Source organism: Oncorhynchus gorbuscha, linkage group LG03 (genome assembly GCF_021184085.1).
Source record: "Oncorhynchus gorbuscha isolate QuinsamMale2020 ecotype Even-year linkage group LG03, OgorEven_v1.0, whole genome shotgun sequence".
Taxonomy (NCBI): domain Eukaryota; kingdom Metazoa; phylum Chordata; class Actinopteri; order Salmoniformes; family Salmonidae; genus Oncorhynchus; species Oncorhynchus gorbuscha.
The window spans coordinates 94,440,388-94,457,760 of NC_060175.1; the positions used below are offsets into that span (position 1 = coordinate 94,440,388).

At 45.6% G+C, this 17,373-nt stretch overlaps 1 protein-coding gene across 1 annotated transcript; it reads right to left on the reverse strand.

The window, feature by feature from the left end:
* Positions 1–5,161: 5,161 nt before the first annotated feature.
* On the reverse strand, positions 5,162–16,510 carry LOC124032282 (photoreceptor ankyrin repeat protein-like). Its single transcript, XM_046344551.1, has 6 exons — positions 16,049–16,510; positions 11,833–12,225; positions 11,390–11,519; positions 10,973–11,113; positions 9,194–9,373; positions 5,162–8,887 (listed from the first exon to the last, which is right to left on the reverse strand). Exons 2-6 carry the CDS (start codon positions 12,088–12,090, stop codon positions 8,211–8,213), a joined length of 1,386 nt encoding a protein of 461 aa, XP_046200507.1. The 5' UTR covers positions 12,091–12,225; positions 16,049–16,510; the 3' UTR covers positions 5,162–8,210.
* Positions 16,511–17,373: the final 863 nt, after the last annotated feature.

Below are 17,373 nucleotides of genomic sequence, written 5' to 3' on the forward strand. Positions count from 1 at the left end.
TGGAGATAGTTCTTAGCATCTAATAAAAATAGCTTTAATCATAATTTATTTATTCAATCAATTTTATTATTTTTTCTCCTTCTTGTGACACAGCTCGGAAGTAAACTGTACTTTTACGTCCACTGATCCCAAGTCAGACGTAAAACACTGAATCCTAAAATCTTTCCTCATCTAGATCCTTGACTCTTTTGATTGGGATCAAGCTCAGTGGGCTATTTAGGCTTTGGTGCTCCTCTTAACTTTTTGTTTAAAAAAAGACTGTTCTGCTCCAATAAAAAAAACTCTAAACTGAACATCCAAGACACTTTGATGGGAACCTCCTACATATGTCAGAGATACGTTCCAAGTTGACCAGATTTGTCTCGTCGCAAGAGCGGCGCAGTGACGCTTTATCTCGGGCAAAAATCTTTCACTGAAAATCGAAAACACTAAGCTCGGGTCTGGAACACTAGGCGTCAGTCTTTCACTTTGAAATAACTTCACAAACAACCCCATCGCCTCCTCTCAATAAAGTACGTAGCCTGCCTATGAACCTAACTTGTTCCTGATTCAAGTGGAAGATAAGCCCTACAGAGATTATCCCACCCATCATCGTGTTGAGTCTGGCTGGAACCTGCTCTCATACTGGTTCTCCTGTTTCTGGCAAACCTCTTATTTACTCCTCTGGTTCTCCTGTTTCTGGCAAACCTCTTATTTACTCCTCTGGTTCTCCTGTTTCTGGCAAACCTCTTATTTACTCCTCTGGTTCTCCTGTTTCTGGATAACCTCTTATTTACTCCTCTGGTTCTCCTGTTTCTGGCAAACCTCTTATTTACTCCTCTGGTTCTCCTGTTTCTGGATAACCTCTTATTTACTCCTCTGGTTCTCCTGTTTCTGGCAAACCTCTTATTTACTCCTCTGGTTCTCCTGTTTCTGGATAACCTCTTATTTACTCCTCTGGTTCTCCTGTTTCTGGCAAACCTCTTATTTACTCCTCTGGTTCTCCTGTTTCTGGCAAACCTCTTATTTACTCCTCTGGTTCTCCTGTTTCTGGCAAACCTCTTATTTACTCCTCTGGTTCTCCTGTTTCTGGCAAACCTCTTATTTACTCCTCTGGTTCTCCTGTTTCTGGCAAACCTCTTATTTACTCCTCTTGTTCTCCTGTTTCTGGCAAACCTCTTATTTACTCCTCTGGTTCTCCTGTTTCTGGCAAACCTCTTATTTACTCCTCTGGTTCTCCTGTTTCTGGCAAACCTCTTATTTACTCCTCTGGTTCTCCTGTTTCTGGATAACCTCTTATTTACTCCTCTGGTTCTCCTGTTTCTGGATAACCTCTTATTTACTCCTCTGGTTCTCCTGTTTCTGGATAACCTCTTATTTACTCCTCTGGTTCTCCTGTTTCTGGCAAACCTCTTATTTACTCCTCTGGTTCTCCTGTTTCTGGATAACCTCTTATTTACTCCTCTGGTTCTCCTGTTTCTGGCAAACCTCTTATTTACTCCTCTGGTTCTCCTGTTTCTGGCAAACCTCTTATTTACTCCTCTGGTTCTCCTGTTTCTGGCAAACCTCTTATTTACTCCTCTGGTTCTCCTGTTTCTGGATAACCTCTTATTTACTCCTCTGGTTCTCCTGTTTCTGGCAAACCTCTTATTTACTCCTCTGGTTCTCCTGTTTCTGGATAACCTCTTATTTACTCCTCTGGTTCTCCTGTTTCTGGCAAACCTCTTATTTACTCCTCTGGTTCTCCTGTTTCTGGATAACCTCTTATTTACTCCTCTGGTTCTCCTGTTTCTGGCAAACCTCTTATTTACTCCTCTGGTTCTCCTGTTTCTGGCAAACCTCTTATTTACTCCTCTGGTTCTCCTGTTTCTGGCAAACCTCTTATTTACTCCTCTGGTTCTCCTGTTTCTGGCAAACCTCTTATTTACTCCTCTGGTTCTCCTGTTTCTGGCAAACCTCTTATTTACTCCTCTTGTTCTCCTGTTTCTGGCAAACCTCTTATTTACTCCTCTGGTTCTCCTGTTTCTGGCAAACCTCTTATTTACTCCTCTGGTTCTCCTGTTTCTGGCAAACCTCTTATTTACTCCTCTGGTTCTCCTGTTTCTGGATAACCTCTTATTTACTCCTCTGGTTCTCCTGTTTCTGGATAACCTCTTATTTACTCCTCTGGTTCTCCTGTTTCTGGATAACCTCTTATTTACTCCTCTGGTTCTCCTGTTTCTGGCAAACCTCTTATTTACTCCTCTGGTTCTCCTGTTTCTGGATAACCTCTTATTTACTCCTCTGGTTCTCCTGTTTCTGGATAACCTCTTATTTACTCCTCTGGTTCTCCCCATGTAGCCTGGCTTCTCTGAATACTGCAGTTAAAGGGTTACAGATGTGGCTTTGGTGTCTCTCAGTGTGGGAGTTGAAGATCGACTGTTGTAAATGCTACAGCACATAATAAAGCATCAAGCAGACAACATTTTTGCTCTTGAACTTAAATTCTAACTTGATTATTAGGCCTATGTGTGTGTGTGTGGGGGGGGGTAATGCTCACTGTCGATGTATCATTAACAAAGTGATACTGACCTGAGGTTACTGTGCAAAGTGGGACGTTAGCAGAGCAGCCGTCCAACGGCATGGCGCTTCCTGAGGACGCTGACTGGACCCCAAGAGAGACAGAGGTCCATCCCAAATGGCACCATATTTGCTATGTAGTGCACTATACTCTTGGGAATAGGGTACTTCTTGCCCATTGAGCAAGTAGTGGAATATAATAGACAATAGGGTGCCATTCAGGACACCGCTCTGACTGAGACAGCCAGTCCCACATCGATCCCTACTCTTACCCATTGGACGGAACCCTTCAGTGGTTGCAGATCTGACTAATGGGCTCACTGTCACTGTCCATGGTATTGCAACTGGTAACCGGTCACCATACCCTTTAATGTTTCAGAAACAAATATGAAAACCATATTTGAACACACACTGTTTAGGCCTTCACTATAATTAAGCAATAAGGCCCGGGGGGGGTATGGCCAATATACTGCGTCTAAGGGCTATTCTTACTGGACGCAACACAGAGTGCTGGGACACAGCCCTTAGCCGTGGTATATTGGCCATATTGCTATTGCCATTGTAAACTGGTTACCAATGTAATAAAAGCAGTAAAAATATGTGTTTGGTCATACCCATGGTATATGGTCTGATATACCACGACTGTCAGCCAATCAGCATTCAGGGCTCGAACCTAGAGCTTTGGGAAATATTGCACCATTTTGGCCAGCTTTGGTCATTATGAAATATCCTAGAAAAGGAAGTCTGCAAGGCCTACAGTCTAAATCTATTAAATGTAGCTATCTAGATCCAGTGGAACACTTTATCTAATACTGAACTGTTGATCTCCCACCATGATCCAAATATGGCTGCCTCCTTTATGGGAACGCTGAATTACACTGAAGCGTGGGTGAGATATTTTCTTCTCAGTAATGTGAATTTCTTGTTCTCATGGCCCTTAATCTATCCTCTTGGGCTGTGTACAGATACACGCACAGCTGGTAACCCTCAAATCAACTGTTTTAGCAAAGAGAGAGCAAACTGTTATTTTTGATCAGCAGCATGTCTTTTTCCTTCCCAAAATTAATCTGTGAGATGTTGAGATCTGGGTTGTTTGTAACATTCTTTCAGCACCAGCTAGGCAGCACCAGCTAGGCAGCACCAGCTAGGAAGCACCAGCTAGGCAGCGCCAGCTAGGAAGCACCAGCTAGGAAGCACCAGCTAGGCAGCACCAGCTAGGCAACACCAGCTAGGAAGCACCAGCTAGGAAGCACCAGCTAGGCAGCACCAGCTAGGAAGCACCAGCTAGGAAGCACCAGCTAGGCAGCACCAGCTAGGCAGCACCAGCTAGGCAACACCAGCTAGGAAGCACCAGCTAGGAAGCACCAGCTAGGCAACACCAGCTAGGAAGCACCAGCTAGGAAGCACCAGCTAGGAAGCACCAGCTAGGCAACACCAGCTAGGAAGCACCAGCTAGGAAGCGCCAGCTAGGCAGCGCCAGCTAGGCAGCACCAGCTAGGCAACACCAGCTAGGCAACACCAGCTAGGCAACACCAGCTAGGAAGCACCAGCTAGGCAGCGCCAGCTAGGCAACACCAGCTAGGCAACACCAGCTAGGCAGCACCAGCTAGGCAGCACCAGCTAGGCAGCACCAGAAAAATAGAAGGATTAGAAGGATATCATTCTATTTCTAAGGACAGCATAACAGCACAGTTTGTTTTGTTGTTGTGCCATAATCTCACAGACAGGAGGGAGAATTAAAACCTGTTTAGGATTTTATTCAATAGAATAGAGAGACAGGCAATGTCTGCTTCTAAAAGAAGTTGAGCACTTTTCAAATTTTAAAGTAGAGCACATCCTGAATGAAAATACCTGTGAAACATAAATGTGCTTTTGTACAGTAACATAATGTGCCGTGCAGCCATTTTTCTAAGTTATAGAAAACATGAGTCATCATGGAAATGCATAAACAGTCTGTGATATACAGTATGTATCTCCTGTCTGAGGACTCCCAGTCACAAATGCCACTATTGAACAGGGCCCATAGGGCTCTGGTCAGAAGTAGTGCACTACATGGGGAATAGGTTGCCATTTTGGAGGCAGACTCAGTCTTTAGTCAAAGGTGCTACTATGGTCTCTCTCTGACCTCCTTAGGGCTTTTATTTTGATGTAGACTGTATATTGACTAGTTCCCCAACTGCAAAGGGGAACTGAGACAAATATTGCAGAGATACTTTGAGAAAGTTTCATTGGTTCTATCTTGGTAGGTTGATCTACTGACATGAAAAGTTGATGAGTGTCTTTTGTAAATTAAAAAATTATTGCTTTAGTTTGAATCTTATTCCTCCTATTTGTCTGTTTGTTTTTCCAAATGGATCTTGTTTGTTTATTTATAGACTGATATTTATGGTCTGGAGATAGCGGTCTAAGAGCACTGCAGTGCTTGGAGCGTCACTACAGACCTGCGTTCGATCCCAGGCTGTGTCACAACCGACCGGGAGTCCCATAGGGTGACGCACAATTGGCCCAGTGTCATCCGGGTTAGTGGATGGTTTGGCCGGGGGGGCTTTACTTGGGGTGTTTCCTCCGACACATTGGTGCAGCTGGCTTCCGGGTTAAGTGGGTGGGTGTTAAGAAGCGCGGTTTGACGGGTCATGTTTCAGAGGACGCATGACTCGACCCTCTCCCGACCCCATTGGGGAGTTGCAGCGATGAGACAAGATTGAAATCATGAAATTGGGGAGAAAAAAGGGGGTAAAATACAAAAAAGCCCCATTAAGTTTTAAGTACAAAAGAGATCTGCACAATGACTTGGAGGATTACTGGCCGAGTGGACATTACCCCTCCCATGTAATGCATCCTTTAGGTTATGCCGCTACCTATGGTTAGGTTGTGTGGTTACGCCCCATGGTTACAGGCATATCTATAGTTAGTCGCTATGGTTACAGACGTATAGTTAGGCTGTATGGTTACGCCCCATGGTTACAGATGTACAGTATATATATATTTAGGCTGTATGGTTAAGCCCCATGGTTACAGATGTACAGTATATATATTTAGGCTGTATGGTTACGCCCCATGGTTACAGGCATATCTATAGTTAGTCGCTATGGTTACAGACGTATAGTTAGTCTTTATGGTTACGCCCCATGGTTACAGATGTACAGTATATATATATTTAGGCTGTATGGTTAAGCCCCATGGTTACAGATGTACAGTATATATATTTAGGCTGTATGGTTACGCCCCATGGTTACAGGCATATCTATAGTTAGTCGCTATGGTTACAGACGTATAGTTAGTCTTTATGGTTACGCCCCATGGTTACAGATGTACAGTATATATATATTTAGGCTGTATGGTTAAGCCCCATGGTTACAGATGTACAGTATATATATTTAGGCTGTATGGTTACGCCCCATGGTTACAGACGTATTGTTAGTCTTTATGGTTACGCCCCATGGTTACAGATGTATCTATATTTAGGCTGTGTGGTTATGCCCCATGGTTACAGATGTATCTATATTTAGGCTGTATGGTTACTCCCCATGGTTACAGATGTATCTATATTTAGGCTGTAGGGTTACTCACCATGGTTACAGATGTATCTATATTTAGGCTCTGTAGTAGATCCCTTTGAGCATGGTAAAGTTAATAATTACTCTTTGGATGGTGTATCAATACATCCAGTCACAAAGATACAGGCGTCCTTCCTAACTCAGTTGCCAGAGAGGAAGGAAACCGCTCAAGGAGTTCACCATGAGGCCAATGGGGATTTTAAACGAGTTACAGAGTTAAATGGCTGATATGAGAAACCTTTGTGTAGATCGTTGACAAAAAAATGTACTATTAAATCCAGTTGAATCCCACTTTGTAACACAAAAAATGTGGACAAATTCAAGGGGTGTGAATACTTTCTGAAAGTACTGTATAGTCAGGCTGTATGGTTACACCCCATGGTTACAGATGTATCTATGGTTAGGTTGTATGGTTACACCCCATGGTTACAGCTGTATCCATGGTTAGGCTACATGGTTATTGTCTGATCTGACTGTGACTATAATAGTACCAGTTAACAAGCTCACTGAGCTCACACACTAACCCAGCTTAGCCTATAGCCAAAGCTGCTAAATCTATCGGATATAGGGGGAAGAAGGATCATCACTAAGTCACATGGATGTTGTGTTTTTAAACGTTTTAATTTTGGTTTTGTAATAGAATATTCATTAGGCCTATTGTATCTTTTCATATTGTAGGAGCCGTATCTGACACATCAATGGTTTTTGACTGGCAAAAGCCACTACACATACGATTTTCTGGATCCTTGACGAGGATGATGGTGTTATTTAAAAAGAACCATCACATACTATTAGGACAGAAGTTGATTCCTACTGAATAACATACTTCAAATTTCAGCTCCATCACAACATGTGAACTGGATCAACAAACAATTTCTTCTAACTGAGCAGGTTTGTGCAGCGTAATAATACGCCACTCAGGTTTATCTTTAAATACCTGAGCCTCAACAAAACTGAGGGGATCCCTGATATTATATTCCTACTCTTGATAAAAGTCCTCTCACCGGTAACAGTGTAAAATCTACTTCTTTCGGAAGACAGCTAATTGGAGTACATAGGAAAACAAAGCACAGAGCAGATTGGAACTCAGACGTGCGTTGTAGTCAGACCTGGATTCAAATACTATTCAAAATCTTACAAAAACATTCAGCGTTTGCTTTAGCTTGCCTGGAGTGCCAGTTGGATGTGGTTTGCACTTTTGGGACATTTATATTGTTTCCATATCAACAGGCAAGCTCTCTCAAGCACAGCTGAAACATTTGAAATGCTTTTAAATTGTATTTGACCCCAGGTCTGGTTGTGCTATATCTGACCATGATGTTTATCAAACAGGCATCTCTGAAACCTTGTTCATAATCCTCCCTAATCATTTGCCTAACTCATGTTAATGTCCTGTTTCTTTTTCAGGAAGTACCTTGCTTATCAGAAACTAGAGATTTCTTTGCTATGGCTCTGGTTCCCTCACAGTTTTGATTGGTTAGTTATGAACATGGAAGACCAAACAAACTCTACTGATCTTTTTAACAACTGAACTCTCAAAAATAAATAAATCAACAAAATAATTTAAAACAGAAAAAGAGAATTCCACATAATAATGTCTAGGAATGTCCAGGCCATTGCAGTCTTTACAGCCACATATCCCAGCAGAGAGGAAAAACAACAGTCAATCCATTAGATTTAGTCCGGCTTAGATGCTAGTTTCCACCCATGTTATTGGAGGCCCCAAGGTAGGGCTGCAACTGAGCCTCCAGGATGACCCCAGGCAGGTGCCACCACAGGGGAGTTGTCCCCTTGTCCGTCTTATATGACATCATCACAGTGGATACAATGGAGTTAGTAGCAGATGACAGCAAAGATGGTGGATAAATCAAGATAGTTCTCTCAGGCCGTTTATCATTGAAAAAAATGGTCTACTTAACAGGGGTGGGTCTCCCATGGACACCAATGCAATAGCAGCTGGGTCTGGTCTACTCAGTTCATTGACTTTCATTCAATCAGTAAACAAAACTGCGAGTGGGGTGTCTCGCTTCCTCTTCCGTCTGATGACAGCACAGAGGTCGCTCTATTTTCCCAGAGTTCTGTGCTCCCACTCTGTGGCACTTTACAGAAAGCAGTTTAACTTGCCTTGGCAGGCTCCTTTGACTTGGCCGCCACATTGGCTGCCTTCTTCTTCGCTTTCTTAAGTGCCTTCTCTTGCGCTTGCTTCTCTTCCTCCAACTTTTCCTTTTCCTTTTTCTTCTCCTGCTTCGCCGCCTTGTACTTCCAGACTGGAGGCTCCAGGTGGCCCTTGTGTCTCTTCGCCTTCTTCGCCTTCTTGGGTGTTTTGTCTTGAGACTTGGTGAAGGTGATCTTGGGGATGCAACCAGACGGGAATACAGAGTTCCGGTGGGCAATGGAACAAGGAATGAAGTTCCGGACGCCGCTGGCAGCCATCGAGAGAATACTATCCCTCCACTCCGTGTTCGAGCAGCAGTTGGCGAGTGAGAAGGGGCTTGACGACGCTGGCGCAGGCTTGAAGGAACATTTCACACCGTTACTATGACACACAGAGCTTTCCTCCAGGTCCTTACTGCTGTGCTTCTCCATCAGCTCCGGCACGGCCAGGCGCCTCTTCCCGAGCTCGGGGGGGCTTGTGGGGCAGAGGGGCCGGCAGCCAGTGGAGACTAGAGGGCTGTGGATGGATGTGGTCATCTTCACCAGGTGGTCCATCACTCCGTTGTCCTGAGGGTCCCTGGGTAAGCTAATGGTCAGGCTGTCCTTCAGACGTTGAGTCAGTGTTTTGGGGATCATGGCTTTAGAAGAAGACAGAAGATAGAAGATTACTTCTATGTAGAACACCTAGTAACATTTGTTGCATTGCAATACAGTTTGATGCAGATTTATTGTCACAGAGGCACACTATAGAGAAACACACATATTCTACGCTCTACGCACGCCCAATGGAGAGGTTGGATAAATGGGTCAGCCGCAGTGCAGCGCCCTTGGAGCAGTTTATAGGTTACAACAGCAGGCTACTGGACCACTGCCCACCAGCTTTTTCCCAGCCGGGGCAGGGATTGTAAACGGCAACCCTCTGGTTGCTGGCCTGCCTCTCTAACCTTTGGCAACCAGCTCCTTCAGCTCGGGCCACTCTATCACGTAGCTGTCGCAGAACTGCTCGGCGATGGGGTGCTCCTGGAGAAAACGGAGACGCTGCAGGACCTCGAAGCGACCCGTCTTCAGGGCCCAGTCCATGATGCTTTTCCCCCGGACCTCATCCACTACATTGATATCTGCACCTGGACATCGGGAAAGGCAGGGAGACAGAGAAACATGAACACACATCCAAAATGATCACAGGAGCTAGGCAACAAGGTTAGGCACTAAATGAGGGAAACTGATCAAGATTAGATTTTTATAATGTAATGTGGGAGGCATGTACTCTGACAGTTCAAAGAAAATTCAAGTCAATGTAATCGTCCTACTAAGTGGCCAGTGAAGGAACTGTAAAATGTGGAGGGAGATAGAGGATATAAACATAAACAGCAATACACTTTGAGTTGGGCTATTCATTTACATTTACATTTACATTTAAGTCATTTAGCAGACGCTCTTATCCAGAGCGACTTACAATATTCTGTGGGGTTGAAACACTTCCATTTTCACCTCCTTAGAATCAGGGACCAATTCAGACCTGGGACACCAGGTGAATCCAATTTACAGGTAGAAGCAAAAAAACAGAAATGTTTTGGCCTGCCAGGGCCGGATTGAACAGCCTGGCGGCTACGGAGAGGAGAACTGTCACTATTTGATTGGCTAATAATGAGACAGTATGTGTTTATGAACATCCAGTTTGAAGCAGGAGAATCAAGGGTTTCAATTAAAGGGACAATCAGCAGTTGAAACAGTGTTTCTAGTGCTGATTGCCGCTTTTAGGTTATTTGGTTAATTAGTTCTTAATTATTTACTTGGATGCATTATTGGATGGTGTCTATTACAGAGGCTTGTCCTCAAGCATTTACTCAGCTGAAGAGGAATGCATTATAAGGCATGTGGACGTAACACAAATTACACCCAAAGCTGTTTTTTGTGCCTAGAGATCACAGGCGGCCATTGGCACCTTAATTAGGGAGGACGGGCTCATTGTAATCACTGGAACGGAAATAATGAAATGGTATTGAACACATCAAACACACGGTTTCCATGTGGTTGATACCATTTCATTCACTCCATTCCATTATTATGAGCCGTCCTCCCCTCAGCAGCCTGCTGTGGTACAGATAATAATAGGTAGTAGGGTGACGTGATGGTGACCTGTTTTGACTTATGTACCGTTAATAGGTGTTACCACAGCCATGTCTCTATCAGTCCTGGTAAATCCACACAAAGCTAATCCAGCCTGCAACCCAAAACAGCTAGTCCCAGATTAGACAAGAAGATGAGAATAGAAAACCAACGTCCTCAGATTTGACCCTTGAACTCAGATAGATGTGCGTCATCATCCTTCTCCACCTAAATGGCTGTCATAATCATACACTTGGTTTGTGTCTGAAATAGCACCCTATTCCCTATATAGTGCACTATTTTTTTTTAAATTTTCTTTAACACATTCACAGTAACCATAGAAACCTAATGAATAATACAATAGTCAATCTAGTTCTATGATGATAAGTTGATAACCCATTTCACCATAGTAACTGTGCTTCTACTGATTTGACATTTTTTTTTATAAAGATATCAGTTAGGAAGTTGTCAGTATGGAGAGGAAGGTTTTTTGCGCCACTTGGAAAAGGAAAACCCATTGGAAATAGTCTTTGGAAGTCCTTCCAACCCTGCACTCAAAGACTTCTGTTCAATGACTACTCCAATTCTTGATTTGACTGACTATAGCCACTTACCGGCCATGAGGAGGGAAGACACACAGTCTACCCTGCCTTGCATGGCTGCCTTGATGAGGGCAGTGAAGCCCCGGGTGTCCCTCACTTCCAGGTCTATCTTAGGGTAGTAGTTCAGGATGAAGTTTAGAATGGAGGTGTAGCCTGGGTGGAGAGAGGGGCTGTTATTAGGAAGGTTTAAGTTGCCATAGTTGTTATCACCAGTGGAATTGGGTGGGGATCTTCAGGGGAACATTTTAACAAGTGTTGTAACTGAATGGCCGTTGACTGTGATTATTAAGTTCCCAGTTGATTTAGTTCCAGTTACACCCCTGAGTATAATGCTGTGACCCCTACCAGATCATGGAATAGGCGCTTCTATTGATATGATATATATGATATGCTCACCAAAGCTAGCCAGCATATTATTGCAATGCTTACCGGCCTGGGCAGCGATCATCAGTGCTGTGTTGCCTTCGTTGTCCTGATGGTTAATGTCGATCAGTGGACACGTGTGTAGACCGTAGACCATGTCCACATAGCCTCTGGAGACAGCAAGCATCAGACCATTCTGACATGGAAACAAAGCCGAGCCCAGATGTGGTCATTCAATATGCTCTAATGCAGTGTTTCTCCACCTTTTATGTACCAGAAACCGCCAAGCTTTTGTTCTTCCTCCTTGTGGGACCCCTTACATTAAAATTAACATTTGAGTAACTCACTAAAAAAGTATAAGCCAACCATCTCAAAGACCAGTCAGTATCATCCCGGGAATCATTGCCAGTCCGCAGGCCAAAGGTTGAGAAACACTGCTCTAAGGCAGAGAGAAATCAAATACTTGTTGAACCCAGAACCACCTGAGGGAAACATGACATAGTCCTTACCATGCCATTGATGTCCAGCTCCATAACCTCTTCCTTAGTAACCCCCCTCTCCAGGACCCTCTGTAGCGTCAGCGCCTCGTTCCTGTTACAGGCCTCGTACAGCGTAGAGGTGGTGCCTCCACTACCCCGCACCATCTCATAGTCTGGCATGACAGAGTCCTCCGACACCAAGCTCGCCGTTTCGGACTCATTCTCAGAGAGTTCAGAATCCTCGGACGGGCCAGCGCCTAGTTGGGGATCATCTTGTGCCTGAGCCATCACTGGACCACCAGGTGGACCACCGAGAGGAGGGGATCACACCCGACCAAGAGGCCTCCTCTGCCCACGGGAGGATGAGATGTGGAGAGGACCCTGCCTGGACCCTGCTGATGATTACCACATCACAACTGCTCTCTGGAAGAATAGACACAGACATACATGACTGGAGGGACACAGACAAACAGACACAGAACAGCAAGAGCGCGTTCGCACACACACACTTGCACACACAATATGACTGTCACACTCTTACACCACAGAGAGAGCTCTAATTCAATTACACATTGTGAAACAACTGGCAACTCAATTATGGATGTGATGAATCAAACGTCCTGTTCGTACCCTATTTTGGTTCCCTTCACTTCCATTTCCCCAAGATATGATCCTACATAGTTGGTTGACCCTCTCATCTCCACATCTTTCATTCGATGTTGATCTGTCAAGTTGCCCCTGACCAGCCTCCTAAGGTTCCCATTAACCTGAGACGGTCATAACTCCTATGTTTTCTATTTCCAGCCTGGTCTGAGTGTAAGGACTGGTCCACTGATTGGTCTTAGTCAGAGTGAGTGAGGTTGTAAAGTAGATGAGCCTCAATCCCCCAGACCTGAGGAGAGCCTTAATGACCAATTCACCTTCTAGGGCTGATGCAACCCATATTTTATTTTTTACGTTGTCCTTTTCAGCACAGTTATATCAACTATGGGGGATTCGTAACCAGGCCAGCCTAGTACAGCTCGGCTAGGGTTGGGTAGCTTAGGTCCTATAGTGTGACTCAGGCTGAGGAGAACCTGAAGTGAACCTCTCCCAGCCAGGTGTGGTTGACAGGAGGAGTATTGTAATCTGAACAATTACAGCAGTCAGAAATAATCTGCCCTCTCAGCCTCGTCACGGTGCAACCAACGCGCTACCGATAGACGTTTTGTAACTGGATTGAGGCCAGGACACCAGGACACCCTACTGGACACCAGGACAACCTACCGGACACCAGGACGCCCTACTGGACACCAGGACACCCTACTGGACACCAGGACAACCTACTGGACACCAGGACAACCTACCGGACACCAGGATGCCCTACTGGACACCAGGACGCCCTACTGGACACCAGGACGCCCTACTGGACACCAGGACGCCCTACTGGACACCAGGACGCCCTACTGGACACCAGGACACCCTACTGGACACCAGGACAACCTACCGGACACCAGGACACCCTACCGGACACCAGGACACCCTACTGGAAACCAGGACACCCTACTGGACACCAGGACAACCTACTGGACACCAGGACACCCTACTGGACACCAGGACACCCTACTGGACACCAGGACAACCTACTGGACACCAGGACACCCTACTGGACACCAGGACACCCTACTGGACACCAGGACGCCCTACTGGACACCAGGACACCCTACTGGACACCAGGACGCCCTACTGGACACCAGGACACCCTACTGGACACCAGGACACCCTACAGGACACCAGGACACCCTACTGGACACCAGGACACCCTACAGGACACCAGGACACCCTACTGGACACCAGGACGCCCTACTGGACACCAGGACACCCCACTGGACACCAGGACACCCTACTGGACACCAGGACGCCCTACTGGACACCAGGACGCCCTACTGGACACCAGGACACCCTACTGGACACCAGGACACCCTACTGGACACCAGGACGCCCTACTGGACACCAGGACACCCTACTGGACACCAGGACGCCCTACTGGACACCAGGACACCCTACTGGACACCAGGACGCCCTACTGGACACCAGGACGCCCTACTGGACACCAGGACACCCTACTCGGAGACACACTGAACGTGACGTTCTAGTCTGTATCTGGAGGTCAATACCAGGATTAATAGATAAACCTTGCGTTTAAATAAAGCTTCTTGGGAAGTTTTCTAATGTCTATACTGAGCACACACTGTAAGCCTGCTTTATACGCACTGCATAAACTATCAGGGAGAGTTTAATAAGCATTCAATGCATTTACTCTTAAAGCAATTATCTGAAGAACATGGAAAGGGAGGTCTACTGTTGCTGAACACAGACTAACAAGAATGATGTATTCAGGACTAAGAAATTCAGCAAAAAGCTATGGCTTCTCTCTCAGTGAGTCAGCCTATGTAGGCTAAGTGATAGGGTGTGTGTAATGGGTATAGACAGGGCATATGGTGCAGACTGACTGCCTGCTATCATGTCTGGGAAGCCAGGCTGGGCCAGGCCTGCTCAGCATCTGTCACTGCATGGGGCTTCACCTTCAACTAGAGTAGCCTGCTGGGTACTAATCAACCAATCTGTGTATACACACACACACACACACACACACACACACACACACACACACACACACACACACACACACACACACACACACACACACACACACACACACACACACACACACACACACACACACACACACACACACACACACACACACACCAACTGCACTGGTAACAATCAGTAACAATGTTGGTAACTGCCCTGGTAACCATCAGCAACAATGTTGGTAACTGCCCTGGTAACAATCAGCAACAATGTTGGTAACTGCCCTGGTAACAATGTTGGTAACTGCCCTGGTAACAATCAGCAACAATGTTGGTAACTGCCCTGGTAACAATCAGCAACAATGCTGGTAACTGCCCTGGTAACAATCAGCAACAATGTTGGTAACTGCCCTGGTAACAATCAGCAACAATATTGGTAACTGCCCCGGTAACAATCAGCAACAATGTTGTTTGAGAAAGTTATCTGTAACTTCTCACGTTGCATAAAACAAAATTCCCAAATGCATCTCTGTGCTCAGACAGAAAAAGAATGGCTATTTTGTTTCAAGGACTGACTGCTATATTTAGCCTTCCTTGATGCTGCTTCTCTGTCCCTTGCTTACAGAAAAACAATGTGTTTATATGTGTGTGTGTGTGTGTGTGTGCATGTGTTTTTATGTGCATGTGTGTGTGTGTGCATGTGTGTGTGTGTGTGTGTGTGTGTGTGTGTGTGTGTGTGTGTGTGTGTGTGTGTGTGTGTGTGTGTGTGTGTGTGTGTGTGTGTGTGTGTGTGTGTGTGTGTGTGTGTGTGTGTGTGTGTGTGCATGTGTTTGTGTTTGTGTGAAGGGGCAGGGATGGGAAAACCTTATTTTTCACCGCAACATAAACAAAGCTGCTGTCCACAGAGGGGCATTGATGTGATTTTATCTCTCGAGCTGCTTGACTTGGCCCTGCTTTTCCCTACAGAATCACATAGCAACATTTTCCAATCTCTTCCCAAAGAATTAGCCTTACCACGTTTTTTAACCACCTACATGACTACAGCTTAGCCTACTCATTAGTCTAAAAGCTTCCTTTAAGTAGGATCATGTAGGATCTAGTTTAAACACAGATAGGAACACTCAACCTCTTAAAGTCCCACAAGCCTTTATTTTCATTCCTTTGCTGTTCGTCTTAGAAGAATGAAGATCGATATCACTACAACGTGTCCTCTCTCACTCTCTTCTGTTTTCCTCTGCCTGGCTGCACAACCATATGCAGCAACTTCCCTGGCTTGGACAATATACCACTGAGCAGTGGAGGCTGCTGAGGGGAGGACGGCTCATGATAATGTCTGGAACGGAGCAGATGGAATGGTATTAAACACCTGTAAACCATGTGGTTGATGTGATACCATTCCACTGATTCCGCTCCAGACATGACCACAAGCTCATCCTCCCCAATTAAGGTGCCACCAACCTCCTGTGCTACTGGGTCACATAACAACAACTTGTTCTCTAACAACTTCACAAGTCTCTGTTGTTTCTCCCAAACAACAAACTGTGGAAGGAGAACATTATAAAAGGTGCTATCAATCCACAGCATGTGCCTCTGATAAGATTCTGTACAGAAAGTAGTGGGACCATGACCTTTGACAGAGTTACAAAATCATACATGCCAATAAGTCTCACCATAAGATGGTTGTCTATCCAATGGCGGGTATTGTCCTCTTCTCTCTCCCTCTGTTTACTCCCTTTCTCCGTCTTCCTGGGACAATACAGCATATGCATCCCCTCTTCCTCTGTTCCTCTGTTCCTCAACAACAGACCCGTGCTGCTCCAGCTAAAGTGCTCTAACCCCCTCCTTACAGTGTGCCTAGGCTGTCCGATAGATCACCACCGCCACACCATCCTCCTCCCAGGTCTTTACATAGACAATGAACACAAAGTCAGGCAGCAGGCAGCCTGTAGCTGTAAGTTTGTCAGGAGGCAGCATGCTCTCGCCCGATTACAGGAGATTTACAGGAGGATTAGAAGGAAAGAAACAGTGGAAGGAGAGCATTTCACCTGACAGGCTGGCTAGAAGCTGAGCAGGAGGGACTGCTCTCTCTCTCCCTCTGTCTCTCCAAGTCATTCTCAATCTCTCTCGCCCTCCCTCTTTCTCTCCCCCTTTCTTTCTCTTTCTCCCTCTCCCTCCTCCCATTCTCTCTCCTACTCTTCTACCTCTATCAGGCATTCTCAATCTCTCTCGCCCTCCCTCTTTCTCTCCCCCTTTCTTTCTCTTTCTCCCTCTCCCTCCTCCCATTCTCTCTCCTACTCTTCTACCTCTATCAGGCATTCTCAATCTCTCTCGCCCTCCCTCTTTCTCTCCCCCTTTCTTTCTCTTTCTCCCTCTCCCTCCTCCCATTCTCTCTCCTACTCTTCTACCTCTATCAGGCATTCTCAATATCTCTTCTTCTGTCATAGACAACCTCTCTAAAGGTCTAAGATAAGTCCTATGATTTAATCACACGTTATGTAAGTCAGTCTGTTGTAGTGGAATGGACCCGGTGTGTGTGTGTGTGTACGCCCTGATCCCCTGCCCCCCTGTCCGGTTGTATAATCCCACTCCCAGTCTTTTTGTGACAGTGAACAGCTCCAGAGAAGTACACACAGCCTGGAGCCTGTTAGCCTAGCAGTTTTACCATGTAAAGCCATTGGAAGGGAAACAAACTAACCTGTTACTGAGAGACAGGGGCCTCGTCAGTTCACACACACACACACACACACACACACACACACACACACACACACACACACACACACACACACACACACACACACACACACACACACACACACACACACACACACACACACACACACACACACACACACACACACACACACACACACACACACACACACACAGAGGAAGGTAGAGGCACATGTCCGTCCACATTCACACACAACATGTTCACATAAAGATATTTCAATGTGTAATCAGGGTCAGGCCCGGCCCGAGCCTTTTGGGGGCC